This window comes from Phodopus roborovskii, unplaced genomic scaffold, assembly GCF_943737965.1.
Source record: "Phodopus roborovskii unplaced genomic scaffold, PHOROB, whole genome shotgun sequence".
Classification (NCBI taxonomy): Eukaryota; Metazoa; Chordata; class Mammalia; order Rodentia; family Cricetidae; genus Phodopus; species Phodopus roborovskii.
This window is the reverse complement of record NW_026126407.1, coordinates 2,636,055-2,663,419: the sequence shown is the minus strand read 5'-3', so window position 1 is coordinate 2,663,419 and position 27,365 is coordinate 2,636,055. Positions and strand designations below refer to the sequence as shown.

The 27,365-nt window shown below is 39.7% G+C and overlaps 1 protein-coding gene across 10 annotated transcripts in view; it reads left to right on the top strand.

Annotated features, from left to right (window-relative positions):
- Positions 1–569: 569 nt before the first annotated feature.
- The window catches only part of Rhot1 (ras homolog family member T1), a 375,056-nt gene continuing 348,260 nt past the window's right edge, over positions 570–27,365 (top strand). For 4 of the 10 annotated variants that reach the window (XM_051179792.1, XM_051179787.1, XM_051179789.1 and 1 more), the window contains exons 1-8: positions 572–844; positions 11,988–12,046; positions 15,469–15,550; positions 16,764–16,807; positions 17,237–17,290; positions 18,615–18,667; positions 24,193–24,301; positions 25,058–25,159. In XM_051179792.1, coding sequence (XP_051035749.1) covers positions 769–844; positions 11,988–12,046; positions 15,469–15,550; positions 16,764–16,807; positions 17,237–17,290; positions 18,615–18,667; positions 24,193–24,301; positions 25,058–25,159 — 579 coding nt within the window. In that variant the 5' untranslated portion in view covers positions 572–768. Of the gene's footprint in view, positions 845–11,987; positions 12,047–15,468; positions 15,551–16,763; positions 16,808–17,236; positions 17,291–18,614; positions 18,668–24,192; positions 24,302–25,057; positions 25,160–27,365 lie in introns of all 10 variants that reach the window. The other 6 variants (XM_051179784.1, XM_051179783.1, XM_051179794.1 and 3 more) reach the window with 4 other exon arrangements.

Sequence of the window (27,365 nt, the reverse complement as noted above, 5' to 3'; positions counted from 1 at the left end):
ATGCAAAATAATACGATTTGAAAAACAAACTAGCAAATAAACAGGGTGATGGGCTCTGGGGAGTACACACACCTGGGAGCCAGTCACCTTGTTCAATAAATCATTCTGAAAGCCAGGTGGGCAGGTCACTTGCCCTCTTGGACCTTATTGTTTAGTGAGAGGATTGCCCGCTCCGAGTCACGACCAAACTCCTGTTGTGGACAAAGATCTTCTGTTCTTATTCTGTAAAACAAGTGGGATCTGGTCCTGGGGAGATGGCTCAGAGGTTAAGAGCCCTGGCTGCTCTTCCAGAGGTCCTGAGGTTAATTCCCTGTACTGGGATCTGGTGTCCTTGGGAGAGCACCTGTATACATAAAACAAACAAACAACACTAATTTGCTTAAAAAACAAAATAAGTGGAATCTGACTATGGAATCTGCCACTTAACATGTCTGGCAGTGTCCTGAGTGCGACAACACTTACCGGGTTTTGCGCTACCGTCAGCCTGCAAGCGAGGGCGCTGTTCCTGCCACGAGAACGTTCGCGTTCCGAAAGCGCGTGTCCCTTGCCGCACGCCGTCGTCCTTGCCGCCGCCCGCATCCGCGGAGCCGGAGGAGGCGGAGCTGGCTTGTCCCGGCTCCAGAGCGGAGCGGCTTCCGAGGAGGCGGTGCGGTGAGTCCGGGCGGCCGAGGCTCGGGCACTGAGGCCCGAGAGGCTGGCAGGAGACGGCGGTAGCGCGGGGAGAGCGGCGCCACGGGCTGGGCGCTCCTGGCGTGAGGCGTGCGCTCCATGCGTGCGGGCCGAGTGCGGCCCCTGCGAGCCTCCGACATGAAGAAAGACGTGCGGATCCTGCTCGTGGGAGAACGTGAGTCCGCGCCCTGCCCGGCCTCGCAGCCCCGGTGCCCCTCTAAGCCTGTCAGCCCCACAGCTCATCCCTTCCCAGGGTTTGGCCTTGTCCACTCAGTGCTCCTCGCAGGCCTTGTTCCCTTTAGTCCCTAACGCCCGACCCTTTCGCGGAGAAGGTTCTCGTCTTCGCCTCCTAGAGCCCTTTCCTCTTGGGCCTCGGCGTTTCTCGGGCCACCTCCTGTCGGACCCTCTGGTCGCCTGTCAGTCACTCTCTGCCAGGCAGATGTTGGAACAGGCCGGCTGAGCACTTGGGACTGCGGGAACCGGCTCGCGGTGACACTAGGGGGAGGAGGAGTGCAGAACTAGGCGACTTGTGGGCAAGGTCAGGTTTCTGAATTTTTTTTTTTTTTTTCACTTACTGCCTTCGCTGCTACTGTGCATGGGCATTAAGAGAGAGCGTTGTGTTGCTTGTGTAGCTCAGTAGAAGAGTTCCAGCACCTGCATCCATAAAGACCTGGGTTCAGTCTCCAGCACAAGGAAGAAAAAGACAAGACAGTTTTAAAATAGCGGTTTCTTTTTTAATTAATTTTTTTCTTCTGTTTTTACCTTTTGCCATACTTATGTCTTGCGTTGGGCCAACTCCTAGTAGTCGCGATATTTCTACAAAAATTTACTTGCAACTTCAAGTTAATACGAGAGTACTTAGTGAATGATACTTAACTAGGGAGACACCGTATCTGAGGCAATTGTTACCCTACAAGTCTTAATTTTTGCTTCTTGTTAGCCATGCCATAGTTATGTGGTATTTTATGAACAAGAGCAGGCATATAAGACAGCAGAGTATACACTACGTTTACCCAAGACTCCTTAGGGATTGTTAGGTTTTACTTTTTTTCGGGTAAAAGAAAAAACAAAAACAGCGCTTTTGCAGGCTGACATGAAGACAGTTCGGTAGGGCTTCCTGATCTCACTGCAAGTTACATGACTCAATTATAGGCACCAAAATTAAAAAGAGGGCTAAAGAGGACTTGAATTAGTTTAAAAGTTCGTTATTTTTTTTTTTTTTAAACTTGGGATAGGGTGTGCTCTTGGAACCAAGACAGAGGGACTCCGAAGCTCTAGAGCTACAGTTACAGGTGGTTTGAGCCACCCTACTAGTAGGGTACTGAGGACAGAACTTGGGTCCTCTGATTTTAACCACTTCAGCTCCAGGTCTGCAGATTTTTACTGATTGTAGTGTTCCTTGAGAAACCTTTTAGTGTGGTGGCTCATAGCTGTAATTCCAGGACTTGGAAGAATGAAGGCAGGAGAATTGCTTTGAGTTCAGTGCCAACCTGGTCTACTTAGGGAGTTCTAAGCCAGTCTGGACACAATAAGCTGGGCTTCAAAGGGGGGGGGGAGCACAGTACTATAGTGCATTTAGTCATGTAGCTGTAGTTTTTTGTTTTGTTTTGTTGTTTTCTTATTTTTTTGAGAACTCTTTAGTCAGTACTTGGAAGTAAGCTTAGCTTGCCTTTTGGCTTTCAGCTTTGCATTTTAGGTTTTATTTATAATGGTATCTTAATCTGTATTTTGCATCATGTTCTCTGACGGTAAAGGAAGGCATTATTTAAGGTATGATACATTTGGAACAAAATTAGGGGAAGTGAGCCAGTGACCCCTTAATTGTATTTTACAAAGTCTGATACTTTTTTTTTTAAATCAGTTTTTCAAAAAGACAGGTATGTGTTTTGGAGTTAGTATTGACTATAAGAATCAGTTTGATAGCTTTAATGTACAAATTATCTGAATAGAAATGCCATACATATTTAAGATTCAGTGTCACTCAGGACATTTATATTCAACTTTAACAGTATTATTTAGGAGTATGCAGAAGTTTGAAATTTGTTAGAAAAGTGGGTCATTTAGTAATAAAAGCAAACAAGAGAATTGGTGCAACAATATGACTTTCTCATCACAGGGAGAAACTTGATAAAAAAGAAAGCTTTAATTTTTGAGGGAGTCACTCCCCCTTCCCCCACATCTGTAATCCAGGAGTCTGAAACAGGAAGGTGGCAAATCAGAATTTTAAAAGAGCTAAGGTATATAGCTTAGTGGTAGAGCACTTGCCTGACATACATGAGGCCCTAGGTTCAGTCTCCATATGTAGCCCAAGCAGGAGAAGGTTGGCCCAAAGCCTTAGGCCATCTTCTATTAAGAAAACAAACTGTAGCCAGGTGTGGTGGCGTGTGCCTTTAGTCCCAGCACTTGTAAGGCAGAGATCGACTGATCTCTGAGTTAAAGGCCAGCCTCAGGACAGCCAGGGCTACATAGAGAAACCCTGTCTCAAAAAAACTTTAACCAACCAACCAACAACAAAAAACATATCATTTGAGATAAAGTATTAAATTTGCTAGGCTGCCTGTCTTGAACTTTTGATTCTCCAGTTGTTCTGCCAGAGAGTTGTGATTACTGGATTGTGCCTCACGTCTTAAATTGGGCTGTGCTTGGTATCAAATCTAAGGCTAGCACTCAAGTGAGCTCCTCAGCCCTTGGATACATAGGATTTTCAATTTTTAGTGTTAGAAGTATAGTTATACTCAATTGAAATGTAGGAGTTCAGTCATTTTAATGACTGGTATTTGATAGGGAAATCCTTTTAAGCTTTACTCTATTTATTTATTTATTTATCCCCAAGACAGGGTTTCTCTGTGTGTAGCCCTGGCTTTCCTGGAACTTGCTTTGTAGGCCAGGCTGTCCTCAAACTCAGAGATCTACCTGTCTCTGCCCCTGCTTCTGCCTAGTGAGTGCTGGGATTAAAAGTGTGTGCTGCCACACCCAGCTTAAGACTTACTTTTAACATTTATTTCTTACATCTTTTATTTGTATGTGTGTAAACATATACACAATTTGTGGGAGTTTGTTCTCCCCTTCTACTGTTTGGGTTCTGGGGACTGAACTTGGAGAGTTAGGATTTGAGGTATGTGCCCTTTTCTGCTGAGCAGTCTCAAAGGCACTACTTTTTGAAAGTTAATATAAATACTTGTTAGCCTTTAGCCTAGTTGTAGCTTTTAAGTTCTGGATTTCGTTCATATACTTGTCATCCTAGCACTCAGGAGGGTAGCAATAACACAGGTTCAAGGCCAGTCTGGCTTATCTAGTGAGTTTTGGGCAAGTCAAAGCTACATAGTGATATATTGTCCAAAAAGACACCAAAAAAAAGTTTTTAAAATTTAATGATTAAATAGTAAGTAAATGTGTGTCAGAGACAGTTTTTAATACAGATTTGACACATACTGTCTATCCTTCTAGTACTAGGAAAAGTAGTGATGATTTGAGCTTTTCATCTATTTATTTAAGCACATCTAGTTTTCAGTTGCTTTAAGATGGTTGGGGTTGGAAGAGGCAAAGAGAAAGAAGCATCCATCCTTTCTGGTATTGTGGATTTCAAGTCTATTCTTTTGTATCACTCCGTTACTTTGTATTCCTGTCGGTGTCTGTCCCTGAACCAGACAGTGGCAACTTCTTTCACTGTTGCTCTGAAATGGTGAATGGTTCCAGTTTTGTGCTGTGTCAGTCATCCTGCTGTACTGCTGAGGTGAAAAGGATATTTTCTTGGCCCATTTCTGATCCATCTAGGCATCATGCTACTAACTACTTAGTGAAAAGATGAAGGAACTTAGGCTCTCTGTAAAATCTACCCTTAAAGGTTAAGGAGATGGCTCAGTTGGTAAAGTGCCTGTTACTAAAGCATGAACACTTGAACTTAGATCCCCAGTACTTACATAAAATAGATGGACATGGGGCTGGAGAGACAGGGTTTCTTGGTATAACAGCACTGGCTGTCCTGGAACTCACCTTGTAGACTAGGCTAGCCTTAAACTCAAAGGTTTGCTTGTCTCTGCCTCCCAAGTGCTGGGACTAAAGGCTTGCAGCACCACGGCTGGCTAGGATAATTTTCTTAAAAGATTCAGGCCAGCCAAGGTAGCTTAAGGGGCAAAGGTGCTTGCTACCAATGCTCACAAACTGAGTTTAGGGACTGGACCCAACTCCTGAAAGTTGTCTTCTGACCTGTACACATGCACTGTGGCAAGTATGTGCACTTGAGACTCACGTGCATACACACACACACACACACACACACACACACACACACACACACACACACACACACACACACGGGGGTTGGGGGGAGCTGCTCTATAATGTCTTGTTTGCTCTTCTGGTACTAATGGCACTATGATGATCAGACTTGGAGAGAGGTGGAGTATAGGTGTGGGCATTTGTTTTACAGGGCCATCCCCTACTTATGGTCGGTGAACTCAATCTGTAGACCAGATTGGCTGGGATTAAAGCTGTGCCACCTACACCTGTACCATCATATTTGGCTAAATCGCCATATCTTTAATTGTTCCTTGGAAACAACATAGTTAGCTCTTCCCTCTTCTTTCTGCCCTCTTTTTGTGCCAAAGTATAACTTTGTAACACAGGTTTGTTTGGAAATCATTATGTAGGCCAAGCTGGCCTCATACCCATGGCCATCCTTCTGCTTTAGCCTCCCATTTTGGGGAAGATCCTTGCTGTGATTATTTTTCTGAATTCTAAAAGTTATTAGTTAAAAGGTATAACTTCATAGCCACCCTCCTCCCCATTTTATTCTGATTGCAGTTGTTTAGGAAGAAGCAACACTTCTTTTTGTTTGTTTTTATTTTTCAAGGCAGGGTTTCTCTGTGTAGTCTTGGCTGACCTGGAACTCACTTTGTAGACCAAGCTGGCCTCACATTCACGGAGATCCACCTGCCTCTGCCTCCAGAGTTCTGGAGTTAAAAGTGTGTGCTATTATATCTAGTGAACCAAGACTTCTTAATAAAGAAACATAAAATGAATAGACCTTCTTTTTTTTTTTTTTTTTTTTTTTTTTTTTTTTGCCATTTGAAGGAAAGGGTGTTTGTTAGCAAGAAAACTAGCCAATATGGCTGGAAGGGTAATTGGAATGGCAGGATGTTATTTCTCCTTCATAAATATTAGGAATTTCCTATCATCTGAAACTATACATTCGAAAGACCTGATAAAAAGAAAGAAATTTCAAACCCAGATAAACCTCGATAATTTGTTCTATATTATATTTTTCCAAGAATGACTTGTTAGAAGCATGGATTATCAGACAGGTGATATGTTATAATGAGTTGGATCAGAGGCCTCTGTCTTTAAGAATAATTGTGACCTTGTATTTTATAAATCACTTAACTATTTCTCAGAGAACATTAGATAGTTGGCTAACAAAAGATAATTTCTATCCTTCATATTAATATGTTAAATATTTATGTAGAATAAACTTAAATTGCAATTTATACATTAGCTATAACATTTTATTTGTAATATATTGTCATAGATTTTTATTGTAAATATATTTTATATAATATGCTCTAATCTTTATAGTAAGTATAAATTTTAACTCGTATATTTAAAGAAGAATTGAGGATGTTTCTGGAGCAGTTGAAAGAAAAAAAGTTTCATTTATTTATTTTTGAGACAGAGTCTCACTATGTAGCTCTGGTTGACCTGGAACTCCTTATGTAGACCAGGCTGGCCTTGGATTCAAAGAGATACTCCTGCCTCTGCCTCTCAAGAACTGGGATTAAAAGTGTGCCATCATGTTTGGCTCTAGATGGAATTTTTATAATGTATGGAGTTAAATTGCCTCAGATTGTTTTCTAGATGAAGTAGGATATAAGCAAATAAATAAGAAGACACTCTGAGAAGTGGTAACTGATACAAATGACTTTAAATGAGCTAGTCACACTCCTTGGGGGTGGTGTCTTGCGTGTCCATGTCTTCAAGCATCAGTAAAGTTGTTTAGTTGTCTTCTTTACTCCTGCCAGTGTCTCCTTTGCTGTAGTGGAGGCCACAGATCTATAGTTTAGTAGGAGCCTGCCACTGTTCAGGCAGCCAGAACTGCCCTTTGAACTAATGAGCTGGACAGTGAAGAAATCTGAATTTCCTCACAATGCTGTTCGCTCTATTCTGAAACTCACAGGAGACAAGTGGGTCTGAGACAAAAGAAGGCCCCCACACTAGAAAGAATACGGTTCTAATGAGTTTGCCATTTGATTTGCTTGGTGCTAGGGATGCTATAGTGAACAACAAATAGTCTTTGCTCTTAAGAATTTCTGTAAATTTATATAGATTTATAACTGGTGAGAGATACCTCATTTTTATTAAAGTCAAGGAAGCCCTTCAGGAGCCCACTGTTGATATGTTGGAGGGCTGTCTAGCTCTTATGCAGATGCAGCATTCTTCAGAATGTACATTTCTTTTCATCTCTTTTTTTCTTTTAAAAAAAAAAAAAAAAAAAAAAAGATTCATTATGTACACAGTGTTCTGTCTGCATGTTTGTCTGCAGACCAGAAGAGGGCACCAGATGTCATTACAGATGGTTAGCTACTATGTGGTTGCTGGGAATTGAACTCAGGACCTCTAGAAGAGCAGACCTCTGAGCCATCTCTCCAGCCTGTTATTTTTATTTTTAAAATAATTTATTTTATTTTTATGGGCATTATTGTTTTATCTGCATGTATGTCTGTCTAATGATACTGGGTTCTTGGAACTGAAGTTACAGGCACTTATGAACTGCCATGTGAGTGCTGGGAATTGAACCTGGGTCCTCTGGAAGAATAGCCAGTGCTCTTTACCACTGAGCCATCTCTCCAGCCGAAGAATGTACATTTCTAGAGTGTGTAAAGTAGAACATTCCAGTAATCCCAGAACCCAGGAGGCAAGAGACTGAAGGATTGCTACAAATTTGAGACCATTCTGATTTATATGTCAAGTTCCAGGCCAGTCAGAATCCCCAAACCAAGCAAAAGAACACATGTGTCTTCACAGTGTCAACAGATTTTTTTTTCTTCATATTGACCAAATTACTGATTTTTATTTCATTTATTTATTTGTCTATTTTGTTTTTTATTTGTTTGCTTGTTTTTTGTGATGTTGTTTTTCTTTTGTTTGCTTGGTTTTTTGTTTGTTTTGTTTTGTTTTTTGAGAAAAGGGTTTTCTGTGTAGTCCTGGAACTCAGTCTGTTGACCAGATCTCCTGCCTCTGCCTTCCAAGTGCTGGGATTAAAGGCCTGCACTACCACTGCCTGCCTAGAATTGACATTTATTGGTAGATTAATGAAGGCAGATAGTTGGAAACTAAGAAATGTCTAAATGAAAGAACTAGAATTAGACCAAAGGTAAGCAGAGAGAGAGAATCTGAGGCTCAGTCTAGCATGGCAGGTGCTGGTGCTTCCAGCACTCAGTGGTGGGGGAACTGCTTGGAGGACTGCCCTGGAGTCCCACACTAACTTGGGCAGTATAGTAGGTCTCCTCTAATACCAATGAGAAAAAATTTAACATAATTTCAATGCAAAATAAGAATCCGAATCAGGGATTGCTGTTTATCCTGCAGTGTAGAAACAGTGTTGACTTTATTGACCATTGCCCTAAAACCTGTTAGGATGTAATTTTTTTTAAAAGGAGGGCATACAGTGACTGTGTGCAGTGTTGTGAATACCCAAGACACAAAAATGCTCCAGAAATATCTCCTTGGCCTAGGGATATAGCTCAGGGGCAGTGCACTTGCCTAGCATTTGAGGGCTCAATGTTTGATCTCAATACACACAAATTTCATACACACAAGAAGATATATATTTGTTGAAGACATAAAAGTATCTCGTTTGTTAATATTTAAGATCAATTTCATTTGATATCTGTAAATCTATAACTTGCCAATTTTTGCCACAAAAGTAACTTTAAATTATACTCATTTGACAGTTTTTAGTAACATAACTTTTATTTTATAAAATATGGAAGGCCAGGCATGGTGACACACACCTTTAATCCCAAGAATCAGAAGTCAGAGTCAGGGTGATTTCTGAGCCAAAGCCAATCTGGTCTACATAGTGAGTTCCAGGACAGCCAGAGCTACATAGTGAGACCCTATCTCAAAAAGAAAGAAAGAAAGAAAGAAAGAAAGAAAGAAAGAAAGAAATTCAAGTTTATTCTCAGCTACATACACATTGTGAGTTCAAGGCCAGCCTAGGCTACATGAAACTCTGGCTCAAGGCAAGCAATGCTTCCAGTTTTAAAGAAACTAAAGAGACATGATAGCTATTTTCTTTCTTTCTTTCTTTCTTTCTTTCTTTCTTTCTTTCTCTCTCTCTCTCTCTCTTTTTTTTTTTTTTTTTTTTTGTAAAGGATAGTAGTGAATAAAGTCAATAGATTGACTAGTGGTACTATATTTGTAGTTAATTCCCTATCTTCTGACATGGTATTTTTGTCTACATAGGAGAATGAACTTACCTTTAGAAAATATACATTAAGATACAATTATTGGGGCTGGAGAGATGCTTCAGGGGTTAAGAGCACTGGCTGCTCTTCCGGAGGTCCTGAGTTCAATTCCCAGCAACCACATGATGGCTCATAACCATCTATAATGGAATCTGATGCCCTCTTCTAGCCTGCAGGCAAACATGCAGACAGAACACTCATACCCCCCCCCAATAATACAGTTATTTTATTCTTAAATAGTCCTGTATCTGTGTCTATTTCTAGCCATTTATTAGTTGGTAAGCTTATATGATATAGTAGACACAGATACAGCTAGAGTTAGAGTGAGACAGATAAAGGTTACATATAGTTTCAGCTTAGTGTTTTATGCTTGTAGTTTAAGCACTTTAAAGGCTGAGGCAGGCAGAATGCTGTGAGTTTGAAACCAGCCTAGTTTACACTTTGAGTTCCTAGACTATACAGTGAGGCCCTGTCTCAAAGGGGGGGAAAAAAGCAAGCCTGTGAGATGGCTTTGTGAATAAAAGTGCCTGCCACCAGCCCTGAAGGCCTAAGTTCCATCCTTGGGACCCACATTTTGGAAATAGAGAACCAACTCTCATAAGATACTCTCTGATCTTCATTCCCAGCCCTCAGCTCAGGTGTGCCCATACACAGATGCACAAAGACACACAAGTAAATAAATCTTGAATAAAATTTAGACATAAATCTTTGTAGGAAATATATTTTCTGTAAATCTTAACTTTTCTCAAATTAAGTTTGAAAAAGTAAACAAAATAAAAGGCCAGGTGGCACATGCCTTTAATCATAGCCCTTGGGAGGCAGATAAGTTCAAGCGTGGCCTTGGTTACAGAGTTCCAGGACAGCCAGCACTGTTATATAGAGAAACCCTGTCTCAAAAAAACCAAAAAAACAAAAAAAACAAAACAACAACAACAACAACAAAAAAAAAAAAAACAGGAAACCTGATCTGGTGGCGTATAGATTAGAAAGGCAGAGACAGGAGCCCAGTCTGGTCTACATAGCAGGTTCCAGGGCAGCCAGGGCTACATAGAGAAACTTTGTTTCAAAACACACACCCAAAGCAAACAAAAAGAAAGAAAAAAGTAAAAATGGAGTGGGTGTTACTCTTAATTAGTCACTGATGAACCAGTGACTATTTTAACTAAATTGTAATACTGATTTGTGAGTGCTGCATGCTGACACTAGATTATCATTCCTTTCTGTATTCTTAACAGTCTTTAAAAGTATGCAAAAGAGAACACTGGCTTGAGCATCAGGAGACAAGCTATTCTCTTATGTCCACAGCTCATCTTTTAGGGAGATCTTAAGGAAATCATTGCCTTCTGAGTCACATGTTTCCTGTCTGAAAATGGGAGCTGTATAAGCTAGTGTTATTACTTAGGTTCTAGAAGTTTTGTGATGTTGGCTCTAATCAAAACCAATAATTTGTTGTGAGCCACATGAAAAAGGCCCAAGTCTTTTGTGACATAAGACAATAAAAAAGTCTGTAGAGGGCTAGAGAGATGCCTCCAGTAGTTAGGAGTGCTTGCTGTTCTTCCAGAAGACCCAGAATTGTTTTCCAGCACCCATATGGGGCAGCTCACAACCACCTGTTTTAGGGGATCCTATACTATCTTCTGGTCTCTGTGGGTAGTCATACATGTGTACTTATACCCATCACATATACATGTACACATAAAATAATAAAAGTATTCTTGAAATAGCCTATAGAAACTAGAGTTAGAAACCACCTGTTAAACCATATAATTTGTCCCTCAACTTGCACAAACTCTCCATGCTGTTTGGAGCCCACTCTCCTGTGTGTTGTAGCCATTCATTGTTCTCCAGGATCTGACTTGTGCTTTCAGTTCACTCTTTCTTTTAGTCACTTAGGAAGGGACTGAGGTTATTGTTAACTCTTAAAAATTACCATCTTTCATATTTGGACTTGTTCTTAAAATTGTCCTTGGCCACTGTGGCAGAGACTAACAGGCATGTGTCTGTTTTCCTCAAGGAGCTTGGACAGACTTGGTTGGTAAGAACTTACTTTTGACTATAGTAATTATATGATCAGAAAAGTTATTGCACTAGAGAAGTCAGATTTCAGGATAAAATTTTTGAGATTTTAACTTTTCTTTATTTAGTTTTGACTGTAGTAACTATATGATCAGAAAAGTTATTGTACTAAAGAAGTCAGATTTCAGGATAAAATTTGAGATTTTAACTTTTCTTTATTAAAAAGATCACTGGGACAGAAAATTTTGGTTTTTAATCTTGTTACCAACTCTTAGAATATAGAACCAAAAAGGAAGGGATGTACACACACATGTAGGAATATAGGTACTCTGATAGCCTTCTGTTGGTGAGGATGTAAGTTGATGTATTCTTTTGTGAACATAATTAACAATGTCAGCTAAATACAAAACAGCCCATGTGCTAACTTAAATTCCACTTCAAGGAATTTATGCTGTAGAATATGAATTACAATATTATTCATAAAGGTGAAAATTTTGAAATGATCTAAATGTTCATTTAGGAACATTAAGCAGTTTATATTATGGGATCAGTTCCTACACAACTCTCAGAAGGTAATGCAGGAAGGTTTTTGATACTGTGTTCTGTTCTCCCCTTTCCTCAAACCTGACATTCTGTTTCCTTAGCCTCCCCAAGTAGCTGGAATTAAAGGCATTTGGTGATACACCTGAGCGGCAGGAGGCTTTTGTGATGCTGTGAAATGGGCTTATGACTGCCTTTTTCCCAAACAGCTAATAAAACTCCTTATGTGGTACTGGATTTGAGTTCCTGTAGAACCAACATAGTTTATTAAAGTAATGATTTTTCCTCTTTTAACAGCTAGAGTTGGGAAGACATCACTGATTATGTCTTTGGTCAGTGAAGAATTTCCAGAAGAGGTAAACATTTAACTTCTTATGTAATTTTTTGTTTGTTTGTCTTAATTTTAAAAAAAGTGGAATGTCAAAGCCACCTTCAACGTTTGGGGGTTAGGGTATGAGTACCCTGTCTGCATCTATGCCTGCCAGGAGAAGGCACCGAATCTTATGGATGGTTGTGTGTCATTGAACTCTGGACCTCTCGAGCAGCCAGTGTTCTTAATTTCTGAGACATCTCTCTAGCCCCAACAGTCAGGACTTTTAAAAAGCTATATGTATGAGCCAGGTGGTGGTGGCACACACCTTTAATCCCAGCACTTGGGAGGCAGAGGCAGGCAGGTCTCTGTGAGTTCGAGACCAGCCTAGTCTACAAGAGCTAATTCCAGGAGAGGCTCCAAAGCTACATAGAGAAATCCTGTCTCGAAAAACAAAAATACAAACAAAAAAGCTATATTTGTGTATAGATGATACCACCTTAAGGAAGATCCTATGTTCTCATTTTGTGCCTTTGACTTTGTCATTAAAATTTTGTCTTTTACATTGTGTATATTTGCACATATACATGTATGCCACAGCACAGCATGGCTGTCAGAGGACAACTAGTGTGAGTCAGTTCTCTCCTTCTTCCATGGGAGTCCTAAGGATTGACTTCAGATTGTCAGTCTTGTTGGCAAGTCAGTGGGCTTGTCAGTTGTCACCTCTTTGTCTTAGTTATTTTATTTTATTTTATTTTATTGAGGCAGGGTTTCTCTGTGTAGCTTTGGAGCCTGTCCTGGCACTCACTTTGTAGACCAGGCTGGTCTTGAACTCACATCAATCCACCTGCCTCTGCCTCCTGAGTTCTGGGATTAAAGGCGTGTGTCACTACCACCCTACAGTTCTTTCAGCTTTAACGTAGTGGCAAAAAGGATCACCCTTGTAACCTGTTCTTAGAAGTAAAATGTTTTAGAACCCCAAATTTAAAAGAGATGCTGAGTGTTGTATGAATTGAAACTAGATTTATGGTCTGGGTACCGATTGCCTTCTGCCTGGTGCTGTCAAGTCTGTGAGATGTTTTTGTCAGAACTATTAGAATTTGGACACAATAAATATTATCTGTCTGTTTCATTTTACAAGTCAGAAATGAGTTCACTCTATTTTGCCTACAGATCTAAAGAATTGTATATGACAGTAAACTAATAATAGTGAAGTGCCGCCAGAAACAACGTGTAATAAGTATTAATAATATATATGTATGTATAACATATCTATTATTAATATTTTGAGACAGTCTCATGTAAGGCTGGCCTTAAACTTACTATGTAGCTCAGGATGACCTTGAAGCTCTGACCTTCCTGCCTCCACTTCCTGGTGCTGTGTGTACATGTCTGCACCAGCATACTGGACTACACTTATTTATATTTTGGAAATTCCAGTGTGAGAAGATGCTGTAAAGTTAGGGTATTGTTAAAGAAAATAGCATCAGAACAATAACAACAAAATTTTGGATTCTGTTGTTATCATTAGTTTACGTGGTTTAGTTTTTGAGGCACAACCTTTATGGTACAGATTGGCTTCAAACTTACTATGTAGGCATGTCTGGCCTTGAACTTTTTTCTGATCCTTCCACCTCTGATCCTTCCCAATTACTGAGATTACAGTATTATTAATGTCAGAGTTTGAGGCTGGAGAGATAGCTCAGTACTTACGAGCACTTGCTGTTCTTCCAGAGGGCCTGAGTTCAATTTCCAGTACCCATGTTAGGTGATTCAGAGCTGTAACTTTAGCTTCTGGGCACCCACACTCTTCATGGCACTCCTCTACCACCACCTTGCCCACACTCACCTGGCATGTAAGTGTATAAGGCTACAACACACACACACACACACACACACACACACACACACACACACACACACAAATAAAATTAATGTTAGAGTTTGCATTTACTCTTTCTTTATTCTTGTTCAGAAAGAAGTAACCTTATAGTTTTATTGCTGAGCTAGCAATTTGGTGTGTCTTGTGGCAGTGTCTTTTTTTTTTTAATTCTTGTGGCTGGGCTGCATGCCAGGCAAAAGCTTTACTACTGAGCTTTATCTCCCATTGGTAGTGTTTTCAGCATTCATAATTTTATGGCTGCTCTGCTTATTTTCTTTGTTCCCCTTAGCATTAAAGAAGAATCAAATAGTAATTCCTTAATTTGAAAAAAATGAAGTATATTGTAGAATCATTAATATTAATTAAGAATTATTTAGCCTGGATGTGGTGGCACAGCCTTTCATCCCAGAACAAGGGAGGTAAAGGCAGGTGAATCTCTATGAGTTCGATGCCAGACTGGTCTACAGAGCAAGTTCCGGGACAGCCAGGGCTATTACACAGAGAATTATTTAGATTATAATATATAAAGTTCTCTGCAAAAGTTTTAACTAAGGAGCTAGCAGGATGGCTGGGGGGGGGGGGGGAGTGCCTACTGCCAAGACTGACAACTTGATTTTAATTCCCAGGACCTACATTGTGGAAATACAAAATTAATATTTATTGGTTACCTTGAAGGTTGTCATCTTGTTTTGGGTTTCTGTGGGTTTTGTAAGACTGAATATTAGACCCAAGGCTGCATGTGCTAGACAAGTTCTCCACCACTGAGTTACAGTCATCAAGACTGATTTTGATTAACATAGCTTCTTATTTCTAAAGTGTTTTAACTTCTCAAAAAATAGAATGAAAACCATATAGTTTTTTAATGTAATATTTGAATACCAAATTAAGAATAATTTTAAGTTTGTGAAAAACTTGAGGTATCTTTTTTGTGGTCTCTGATTACAAAGGTAAAGTTTTTTTTTCTTTAAACTAGGGCTGGACATTTGTTAGCACTCTACTATTGTACTCTGCTGGAAACTTATTTTTTTTCTTTGCTTTTTATTTTATTGTTAAAATGTTTATTACATTTTCATTTGTTATTTTTATGTGCCACAGTACCACAGTACACATTTGGAGGCAAAAGGACAACTTGTTGGGAGTAGGCTCTCTCTTTCCATCATAAGGGTTTCAGGGATCAAAAGTCTGATCACTCGGGTAGTGAGCTCCTTACCCATCTTAAAATGTTTTTATGGAACTGGAGAAATGGCTCAGCAGTTGAGAGTACTGACTGTCCTGGATTCAATTCCCAGCACCTACAGGGCAGCTCACAACTGTCTGTAAGTACAGTTCTAGGGGACCAGCACCCTCACACAAACACTTATTCAGGCAAAACACCAATGTAAATAAAAATAAATTATTTTAAAATGTTTTTATTGTACTTTTTATGATATAGCACCCCAATGAAAGCATTTTAAAATACAGTAAATACCTACAAGAGTAGTTTTGAAGAAGGGTCTGATATAGATAAATCTACATTGTTTATTAGTAAGTTTGATGGATAATTTCTCCACATTTATTCTTTTTTTTATATTTGTTTTCAAATAAAGGTTCCTCCTCGGGCGGAAGAAATCACCATTCCAGCTGATGTCACCCCTGAGAGAGTTCCAACACACATTGTCGATTACTCAGGTAATCGGTGGTCTCTAGTGGGCGAGGCTCTGGAGTTAATTTAATAACCCTGAAAATAGAACTTCACTGAGCTTGTAAAAATGTTCAGAAGTTTAGAGTTTAAGATCACATACTACTCTCCCCTTCCACTCCCCCAGACAGGATTTCTCTGTGTTAGTCATATACTACTCTTGCAGAGAACCTGGGTCCAATTCCTAGCACCCACATCAGATAGCTCACAACCTCCTATAACTCCAGCCTCAGGGTTATCCCCTGCCTCTGGCCACCACGGACACATATGGCATGTACATCCATATTTTGGAATCACACAAATGTGAGTATGCATATACACTTGCATGTATACTATATACACATACTCAAACCAGAGTGAGAAGGTTCTGAATTTTAAAATTTGTTGACCAGCTGAGGATGTAACTCATTTACATAGTGTTTTCCTAGCCCTGATTTTGATCTCCTGGACCACACACAGACATGTATATATTATAATGATTTGTTGAACTCTATATATGTTCTTAACTTTCTCACCTTTTGAGCCAGGGATGGTGGCATACTCCTTTAATCCCAGCTCTTGGGAGGCAGAGGCAGGTGGATCTCTGTGAGTTTGAGGCCAGCCCAGTCTACAGAGCTAGTTCCAGGACATCTAGGAGCTACACAGTGAAACTGTTTCAAAAAAACAAAAAACAAACAAACAAACAAACAAAAAAACAAAACAAACAAAAATGAGAAAAGAAAATGAAGGCATTATCTGACTACATGTTTTTTGAGTTTTTAAAGATTTATTTGTTTATTTTGTATACAGTATTCTGCCTGCTTCTGTCCTTGCAGGCCAGAAGAGGGATTACTCTTTTTTTTTTTTTTTTTAAGAAGGGTCACTCTTATTTTGGTACTTTGTCTGGTTCTAAAGTATATCATTTTGAAGATTAATTGGGTTTTATGAGCATGTCTGTGCCTGTAGGTATGTAATTGTTCATGCCTAGTGCCCATGGAGGCCAGAAGAGGGTATAGGATCCCCTGAATCTGGAGTTATAGATAGTTAGGAGCTGTTGTGTGATGCTGGGAATCAAACCATGGTCCTCTGAAAAATCAGCAATTGCTCCTAAGCTACACAACCATCTATGCTGATTTTGTTAGGTGGATATTACATTTTGTTTGTTTTGAGTATTTGTTTTGAAATTTTTAAATCTACAAAACATTGACTTTTATCATTTTATAGAAACAGAACAGAGTGATGAACAACTTCATCAAGAAATATCACAGGTATGCATAATTAAGTCGTGTTTGGATGTGTGTGTGTGTGTATGTATGTACATGTGTACATGAACAGTGATAATTCTGAGCCTATCTTTGTAGTTCTGAGAGGCAGTTGGGGATGGAAACAGTTTCTTATAGCCCAGACTGTCCTTGAGTTCCCAGGGTAGTTGAGACTTGTCTTGACCCCTCTGCTTCTACTTTGTATAGGTATTCACTACCATGCTTCAGTTTACCAAGGATTTCTCAACTCTCTGTTGTTGTCATTGGTATTTGAGTGTGTATTCTTGCTCTAGTTCTTTAGGGATACTTTCCTCTTATAGGCAGGTTTTTCTTCAAAAAAAATTCCCCCTTTGGCTCAAAAAAATCTTAGATAATTAAATCCTGTTATGTGTATTTTACTTCAAACTGCCGTTAATTTGTTAATTTTTCTTCCAGGCTAATGTCATCTGCATAGTTTATGCTGTTAACAACAAACATTCTATTGATAAGGTATATTTAAATTTTCTCTATATCTAAATTAAATATGATATTTATTTACTTACTAATTTTGAATCAGATTCTTTTATTTTTGTTTTTTGAGACAGGGTTTCTTTGTGTAGTCTTTCTTTTGTAGGAACTAGCTCCATAGACCAGACTAATCTTGAACTCACAGAGCTCTGCTTATCTCTGCCTCCAGAGTTTGCCACCACCTCCCATTCAAGCAGGTTCTTTTTGTTTGTTTGTTTGTTTTTTTGTTTTTTTCCGAAAAAAGGGTTTCTCTGTGTAACTTTGGAGCCTGCCCTAGACCTTCTTCCATAGACCAGGCTGGCCTTGAAATCACAGGTCTGTCGAGGCAGATTCTTATTATGTACCTTAAGGTGGTCTGGAATTGTTGTATAGCCCAGAGAGGCATTGAACTTGCACTCTTCCTGTCTCAAATTTTTGTTTTGTTTTGGTGTTGTTTTTTGAGACAGGGTCTCACTCTGTACACCTGGCTGCCCTTGGAACTCACTCTGTTGACCAGGTTGGCTTCAAACTCAGAGATCCACCTGCCTCTGCCTTCCAAGTGCTGGGATTAAAGGTGTGTACCACTGCCCCCACTTTGTTTTTGTAAGGTAGAGTCTTGCTCTGTAACCTAGGCTGGCCTGGAAGTCGTGATAGGAAGTTCCTATCTTAGTCTAGGATTCCAAATACATCTGAATACATGCCACCATGCCTAATTTTAATGGAAAATCTGATCAAAGCTGATCATCCAGTCATAGTGTTAAGGAGAGATGGTTCAGAGGCCACTCTTCTTCTGATACTCCATTTCGGTTCTGGGGGTTTGCTCTCTTCTGCCCTCTGGGCACCAAGCAAGCACATGCAGACATAGCACTCATAATCATAAAATAATAATTATAAAAAGTATGCTTTTTCTTTTTTTGTCCTGTTATCCTCTTTTTTCTTTCCTTCCTTCCTTCCTTCCTTCCTTCCTTCCTTCCTTCCTTCCTTCCTTCCTTCCTTCCTTTAAGACAGACTTTCACTATTATGTTGCTCTAGCTGGCCTGGAACTCCATATGTAGACCAGGCTGTCCTCAGAAATCTCCCCTGCCTGTCACTCATGAGTGACAGAATTAAAGGTGTGCAGTTTTTCTTTTCTCTTTTTTTCTTGTTTGTTTGTTTGGTTTTTCAAGACACAGTTTTTCTGTGTAACAGCTCTGACTGTCCTGGAACTTGCTTTGTAGATCAGGCTGTCCTCAGACTCACAGAGATCTCCCTGCATCTGCTTCACAAGTGCTGGGGTTGCCACTTTTCAAAGATCTGCATCATGATTTAACTTCCACTTTCATTTTAGGTAACAAGCCGATGGATTCCTCTCATAAATGAAAGAACAGACAAAGACAGCAGGTATTTTCTTTTTTTTTTTGAAAATTTCACATTTAGAGAAAAGATGAAAGAAGCAGTAATAAACATTATCTGTAAAGTCTTTATTTAGATCCACTGGTTATTAATGTGTTCCACATTGGTTTTTCTTTCATATATCTATTTATTTGTTGTGTGTTTGTGTATGTATGCATGTACACATAGGTGTCAGAGTGAAATATGCAAGATTTAGGGCTGAAGTGGTTAAGAGCAGTTGTTGTTTCAAAGGGCCTGGGTTTGGCCAGTGCCTACATAGAGCCTCACACCATCTCCTCAGATACCAGGCACAAGTGTGGTACACAGGCACACATGCAGGAAAAACACTCACACATAAACTAATAAAAAAATAAATTGAGGTGGGCAGTGGTAATATATGCCTTTAATCCCATCACTCAGGAGGCAGAGGCAGGTGAACCTCTTGAGTTTGAGGCCAGCCTGGCCTACAGAGTGAGTTCCAGGACAGCCAGGGCTGCATAGAGAAACCCTGTCTCCTGGGTGGAGTGGTCCATTCTCTCCTTTAATTGCATTGGTTCCAGAATTGCCTTTACTTCCCTGGCCTTTTACATTGGTTTTATCAGTTTCTCTCTGTTCACCTACTTCCATATCTTTTGAGGGTGGCAGGAGTGATGAGAAATAGTAAAAAGATCTGAGAACAAAGCAGAAAACAACTCTGACACTGTCAAGATTTATAATTACTAACATTAAATATGTTAGTAATCCTACATTTCTGTTCACAAACTGCTGCTTGTGTCATTTTTGTGAGTCTATCTTTGCCCGTGTTATGTGCTCTCTTGAGTTGCTTCTTTACTGAGGTGTGGAATTGTTGATTACTCAAAACGTGAACAGCTGTTGATTGTATATATCTTCTCTGTGGCTTTGGATCCTGTTCTGGAACTAGCTCTTATAGATCAGGCTGGCCTTGAACTCACAAAGATCCACCCTGCCTCTGCCTCCTGAGTGCTGGGATCAAAGGCGTGCACCACCACCACCCGGTCCTGTAAATCTTTATTTAGGAATTCATGCAAGGAGCTTCTATGTGATTCTTTGTAAGATACAAGTATGATGGGGGAAAAAGACGACATGAGGACACATACAGTAATTTTCAAATAGACTTTTAGTTCTTTGCATAAATATTTTTAGTTTTAAGTCAAAACCAAAATTTTCCTTACAATATTTGATTGAACAAAATTATTTTTATTATTCTTTCCTTTCTTTTTTTTCTTTTAAAGACAGTCTTACTATATAGGCTATGTTGAATTCACAGAGCTCCACCTACCTCTACCTCCCAAGTGCTGGGATTAAAGGTGTATGCTTCTGGTGCTTTCATGCCTAGCCTTCAATCTTTTTTTTTTTTTTTTCCCCTTTTGAGACAGGTTCTCACCATGTAAACCAGGCTGGCAAGCTAACCTCAAACTAATAGAGATCTGTCTGCCTCATGAGTGCTGGTATTAAAGGTTTGTTCCACCACTCCTGGCCCAACATTTTAATATTTTTAAAAATGATTTGTTTACTTGTTTTTATTTGTGTGTATGTGTGAAGTTTGGTACACTGTATACATTCTGCAGAGGTTGTAAGAGGGTATCAGATCCTCTGTAACTGGAGTTAATAAATGTTGGTGAGCCACCATGTGGGTGCTGGAAACAAATCCAGGTCCTTGGGAAGAGTAACAGGTACTCTTAATAACCAAACCATCTCTCCAGCTCCTATTTAAATATTTTTAAATGTTAAGAAAATCATATTTTAAATATTAATTGTATCCATCTGGTACTTTTCTCAATTTTTCAGAACCCCTTTTCAGCATTTGTCCTTGCATACTCTGGAAGTCTGATATCCCTGTTCCTTGTTTTTCTTTCTTTCTTTTTCTTTTTCTTTTTTTTTTTTTTTTTATTTTGTTTTCTTTGTTTTGTTTTGTTTTTCATGACAGGGTTTCTCTGTAGCATTGGAAACTGTCCTGGAACTAGCTCTTGTAGAGCAGGCTGGCCTCAAACTCTCAGAGATCCACCTGCCTGTGCCTCCTGAGTGCTGGGATCAGAGGCGGGCACCACCACCACCCGTGCCCCTTGTTTTTCTTATTTATGGAAGTGAAACTGTGACTTAGGGGCCTTCATCACTTTGAAGGCTCCTCTTCATTGTGTCTTAAACTTTTGGTGAGTTACTGACAAAGTTGAAAGAAGAGAATGACGCTGTCAGTGCTATTAGCCACTTGTCGTGGTTATGGCAATAGTGCAACTAAAGACCGTCATCTTTTCAGGAGGTGTTAGCACACGCCTTTAATCTCAGGAAGGGATTCTGTGAGTTTGAGGCCAGCCTGGTCTATATAGCAAGTTCAAGGACAGCCAGGATTATTTAGAAAGACCCTGTCTCAAAAAACAAACAAACAAAAAGACCATGATCATAGAATGTTGTAACAGACATTGATGCCTTAAAGGCCTCATGCTCTTAGCCCCTTCTCCTTGTTGGAGCTATTTCTAGGAAGACCTCTCCAGAGAAAAGAGCATACTTTGGACAGTATCTATAAAGAACCAATTTATGCCACTGAATTTAAAAATGTTGTCAAAAACAAGTGCTTTTAACCACTGAACCATCACAGTAGCCCTCAAGGCACCTTATTTTTATTTTTGTTTTTTAAATTTATTTTTATTTTATTGCTGTTTTGCCTGTATGTATGTCTGTGTGAGAGTTTTGGATCCTCAAGTTACAGACACTTGTGAGCTGCCATGTGGAGCTAGGAACTGAACCCAGGTTCCCTGGAAGATCAGTCAGTACTTTTTACCAATGAGCACCCCTCCAGCTCTGCCACCATATTTTTCAAAAGCCTTTTCTGGGTCAGTGACAACCTCGATGACATGATGATCCCTAGATCTCTCTCTCTCTCTCTATCTCTCTATCTTTCTCTCTCTCTCTCTCTCTCTCACACACACACACACACAGTAAAGAAAAAATTTCATTTCTTTTACTCTTTTTCTTTTTTTTTTAGTGAGTAAAAGCTCACAATTTTATTGTCTTCATGACAAAATCATCTTAGCTGGGCTGTGGTGGTACACACCGTTAATCCCAGGACTTGGGAGGCAGAGGCAGAGGCAGGCAGATCTCTGTGAGTTTGAGGCCAGCCTGGTCTACAGAGGAAATTCTAGAATAGCCAGGGCTACAGAATGAGACCTTGTCTTGAAAAACAAACAAAAACCCTAAAATCATCTTAGAGCTGGTTCCCTTGGCTCTTTCTCTTCTTACTACTTCCCCATTCATAGAGCTCACATCTTTAAATAGCCAGCACCCTCTTAGATTTGCAGTCAGGCTCAGCACACTCTAGCCTCAGCGATTTTTGTAACTTTAGCTTTCTTGTGGAAAATAAGCATAGTCTGCCCACCATAGCTGCTCCAACTTCTGCAATAATTCTATTTTACCTGGACATACAAAGATTCCTTCCCTTTCTTATACTGTGTCATTTTGTGGTTCTGGTGCTTGCCACATATCTTGAAGGAAGTTTGGTGGCTCTTAGGAACATTCACCATGTTTGTAAGAGTTGTCAGCCAAGGGCTTTTTTTTTTTTTTTTTTTGCTTTCTTTCTTTTTCTTTTTTCCCCTGTTTTTTGAGACAAGGTTTCTCCATGTAGACCCGGCTGTTCTGGAATTCACTCTGTAGACCAGGCAGGTCTGAAACTCACAGAGATTTCCCTCTCTGCCTCTGCCTCCCCATAGCTAGAATTAAAGGCATCTACCACCACCTCCTGGCTCCAAAGCTCTTTTTTTTTTTTGTTTGTTTGTTTGTTTGTGTTTTGAGACAGGGTTTCTCTGTGGCTTTGGGGGCTGTCCTGGAACTACCTCTGTTGACCAGGCAGGCCTTGAACTCACAGAGATCCACCTGCCTCTGTCTCCCGAGTGCTGGGATCAAAGGCATTCTCAAACAATGCCTGGCTCCAAGGCTAAGGCTGTTTCTTAATGAAAAAGTTCACACATAAAAAAGAATAATAGCTGAGTGTAATGGCACACTTGTTTAATTCCAGTACTTGGGAGCTAGAGGCAGACAAATCTCTATGAGTTCAAGATTAGCCTTGTCTACAGAGTGAAGTCTAAGATAGCCAAGGCTGCATAGAGAAACCCTGCCTTGAAAAACCAGAGAGAGCATCACCCAACTTCAACAGTTAATTTCAGACCAGTCTTGTTTAGCTATCCTATTGGGCCATTTTGAAACAAACAGACATCACACCAAGTTATAAATGCTTCACTGTGTATCTCTGAAAAGTAGCCGATCACATCCCAGAACCCAGATGTTATCTCAGCAGTCAAGAGCATTGGCTACACTTCCAAAACATCTGGGTTTGATTTTGATCACCACATGGTGGCTTACAACTGTTTGTACCTCTAGTTCTAGGGGAATCCAATGCCGCCTTCTGCGGTCTGTGGGTGCCAGGCATGAACATGGAGTACATATTTATATGCACGCAAAGCACTCATGAATACAAAAAAACTAAAACAAAAACTTAAGTGTTGAGTTCAGTAGTATCAGATACATCAAAAATACTAATAATAAAAAAAATTGATTATGCCAGGCGTTGGTGGCTCTCACCTTTGATCCCAGCACTTGGGAGGCAGAGGCAGGCAGATCTCTGTGAGTTCGAGTCCATCCTGGTCTACAGAGCTAGTTCCAGGACAGGCTCCAAAGTTACACTGAGAAATCCTGCCTCAAACCACCCCACATCCCCAAAAAACCAGCATTGATTAGATTAGATCTTGCCCTACCTCTAATTCTTTATTGATTTCTCATTTATACTAATGCTACAACCTATATTCCTTAATGTATCTGCCCTTTCATCCTCAGTGTAACCCATTTCTTACCCTTTCTTTGTTCACCACTCTCTATTCTGGTATGCTTTTCCTGTTCTCTGACCCCTCCCCCCCAGGATGTTCATGCTTTTCTTTTCCCAGACAACTCTCTCTGCTCTCCATGTGGCAAATTGCATCTTGTCCCTCAATCCTTGGCTCAAATATCATTTCCCTCCCATTATTCTATCCTGTGCCTCCCTATTCACTTCCTTCATGACACTTTAGAAATAATTTACTGCTCTTTTTCTGGTTTTCACTGTTTGAATGAGAGAGACCTTTTTCTTTCTTTCTGTTTATTTTATGTGCATTGATGTTTGTGTGAAGGTGTCAGATTTCCTGAAACTATAGTTTCAGACCGTGTGAGTCATCATGGGAGTTCTGGGAATTGAACCTGGGTAGTCTAGGAAGAGTAGCCAGTGCTCTTAACTGCTGAACCATCTCTCCAGCTCCAGGAACAATTTCCTTAATGCCCTTAATACTTTAGAAGAGTGTGTGCTTGGAACTGGCACTCTATAAGTGGATACTGACTGAATGAAACTACTCTCTGGGGGCCTTGGCCTGAATGTACTAGAGAAGTTTTGGTGGGAAGTTTAAAGTGTTTTAGTTAGAATGGGGAATGATGTAAGTGAAGATATAAATCTAACATCTTTTGTTTTCTTTACTGCATTAATGCCCTATTTATTTCAGGCTGCCTTTGATATTGGTTGGGAACAAATCTGATCTGGTGGAATATAGTAGTATGGAGACCATCCTTCCTATTATGAACCAATATACAGAAATAGAAACCTGTGTAGAGGTATGCCTCGTGGGAAGGAGGGATTATGTGGGATAGAATAAATTTTCTGTTCTTTGTAAAGTCATATAAACCAGATAAAACAGAGAATTTATGTCGGGTGGTGATGGACTCATTTAATTCCAGCACTCGAGAGGCTGAAGCAAACAGATCTCTATGAGTTTGAAGCTAGCCTGGTCTACAGAGTGAGTTCCAGTATAGCCAGCACTACATAGTGAAACCCTGTCTTGAAAAACAAAAGACAAAACAAAATAAAAAAAACAAAACAAAACAAAACAAAAAAAACAAACAAACCAGAATTTGAAAGTTTTCCTCTTAAGCTCTATGGAGCCATTGGTACTGTCTACAAAGGGTTCATTTTTGCAAGGAATCTTTTTTTTTTTTTTTTTTTTTTGGTTGGGTTTCTCTATGTAGCTTGGAAGCCTGTCCTAGAACTCGCTTTGTAGATCAGGTTAGTCTCAAACTCACAAATCTGCCTGCCTCTGCCTGCTGAGTGTTGGGATTAAAGGCATGTGCCACCACCACCTGGCTCTTCAAGGACTCTTACTTTCACCTTATTGGCTTTTCCCTGTCCCCCTCCTCCCCCTCCACTAAGCCAAGTAGATGTAGTAAGAGAAAATGAGGAAAACTCCTGAGAGTGGGAGAGGTTCCAAGGGAGGAATATCTATTATATTGACACTTTTAAAATTGTTTTTAGTTAACATAATTGATTTCAGAGTATAAAATTTTAAACTTTTATTTACTTATTTATTTTTTTAGTGTTCAGCAAAAAACCTGAAGAATATATCAGAGCTGTTTTATTATGCACAGAAAGCTGTTCTTCATCCTACAGGGCCTCTGTACTGCCCAGAGGAGAAAGAGGTAACCCCAGACTCTGTTCTGTGGGCCTGAACGATACAGTATGGTTGGGTTTTAGTAATGGTTAGCATTTTATAAAGATGAAGCTTCTGAAATTGAATTATGTTGATTATTAAGTTGTTGAATGTTCTGGTTGTGTCTTCATAAAGTTTCCAGTCTAAGTATTCTTTCAGGTAGTACCACTGACTTACAGAACTGGCAACACTAACAAGGCATTTATTTATTTACTTTGCAACTGTAAAATATCTGAACTTTTCTCTTAATTTTCTATTTATTTATTTTGTGAGGTGGATGCATGCCATGGCATGCCTGTAGAGGTCAGAGAACAGCTTGTGGGAGTCAATTCTTTCCACTGTTTGGGTCCCTTGTCAGGGTTGGTAACAAGTGTTGTTTATCTACTAATTCATCTCATCAGCCCTGAAAATCTATGAATCTAACAAAAAACTTGGGGAATAATTTTGTTTGTTTGTTTTGTTTTGTTTCAGTAATTGATCTCAGGGCTTTGTGCATAGTAAGTGAATGTGCTATCTCTGAGTTACAATCTCTGACCTCTTACAGTTTTTTGTCCAGTACATGTGGTGCAACTTTCCTTTTTCTTTTTAAATTATTTATTTTTATTTTATGTGGATGGTGTTTTGCCGGCATGTATGTCTGTGTGAAGGTGTCAGGTCCCCTAGAACTGGAGTTACATACAGTTGTGAGCTGTCATGTGGGTACTGGGAATTGAACCAGGGTCCTCTGGAAGAGCAGCCAGTGCTCTTAACCGCTGAGCCATCTCTCCAGCCTGGATATACTTTCATAGCTAAGAAATACAGTAATCCCATTGAGAAATACCCAGCAGTTAATAAAATTTTGCAATAGATTTAAAACTGAGTTTTTAAAAGATATATAACACAAAGCTAGCCTTTTTCATAAGTGGTTTTTAGTATATTCAGATTGCCTCTTATCTAAAGCTACTGCCTTATATCCTTCCCCAGAAAAACCCTGTGACTATTAGCAATCACTCCCCAGCCCTCTTTGACCCACCCGTAGCAACTGCTAATCTACTTTGTCTCTCCTGGATAGTCCTCAGCAGTGGAGGCACCAATGAGTAGCTTTTATTTCTCTTTTCTTCACCAGCACCATTTTTAGAAGTTCACTCATGCTGTAGTATGTTTCAGTATTTAATTTCTAGTTAAATAAAATGTCATCATATGGAGGGAACAACTCTTCATTTCTTTTGATGTCTGCTGAAATAGTTTCTCCCTTTCAACTATTGTGAATAAGCTGCTGTTAATGTTAACTCGTTCTTCACATACAAGTTTTTTTTTTTTCTTGAAACACCTGTTTTCAGTTTTTTTTCTATTATATGTAGCATTGGTGTTGCTGAGTAACAAGACCATTGTATGTTTAACTAAGGGAGGAACCATCAGATATTCCCACAGTATCAGGGAATATTGTCCATTCCCAACTGCCATGTATAAAGATCCAATTTTTGTTTGTTTGTTTGTTTGTTTTGTTTTTCTAAGACAGGGTTTTTCTGTGTAGCCTTGGCTGTACTGGAACTCAGTCTGTAGTCTAGGCTGGCCTCAAACTTACAGAGTTCAGACTGCTTCTGACTCCTGAATGCTGGGATTAAAGCTGTGTGCCACCACCAGCAAGTAAGATTCACTTTCTTTTTCTCTTTTTTTTTCCTTCCTCCCCCAGCTTTCCTCTTCTTCACTCCTCCTCTGTCCTCCCTCCCTCTCCCTCCTCTTCCCATTTCTCTCTCTCTTTTAAAGTTGGGGTCTTTTTTTTTTTTTAATGTAGCTCTGACTTTCCAGAGTTTACTTTGTAGACCAATCTGACCTTGAACTCACAGAGATCCACCTGCCTCAGTTTCCCAAGTGATGAAATTAAAAGTGTGCACCACCACTCCATATCTGTCTCTCCCCCATTCTCCCAGGGTGTGTTTATATAATGTATAGCGAGAATGGCCTGGAGTTCCTGATTCTCCTACCTTCCTTACCTTTCTTCTCCAAGTGTTAAGATTACTAGTATTCATTGCCATATCCAGATGAAATTTACAACTTATTTACATCTTTGTCAGCAGTCATTTATGTTCTTGGTCTTTTGGTTTATTACAGTCATTCTAGAAAATACCATTTTGGGAGCTGGAGAGACGGCTCAATGGTTAAGAGCACTCACTGCTCCTCCAGAGGACCCCGGGGTCAATTCCCAGCACCACATG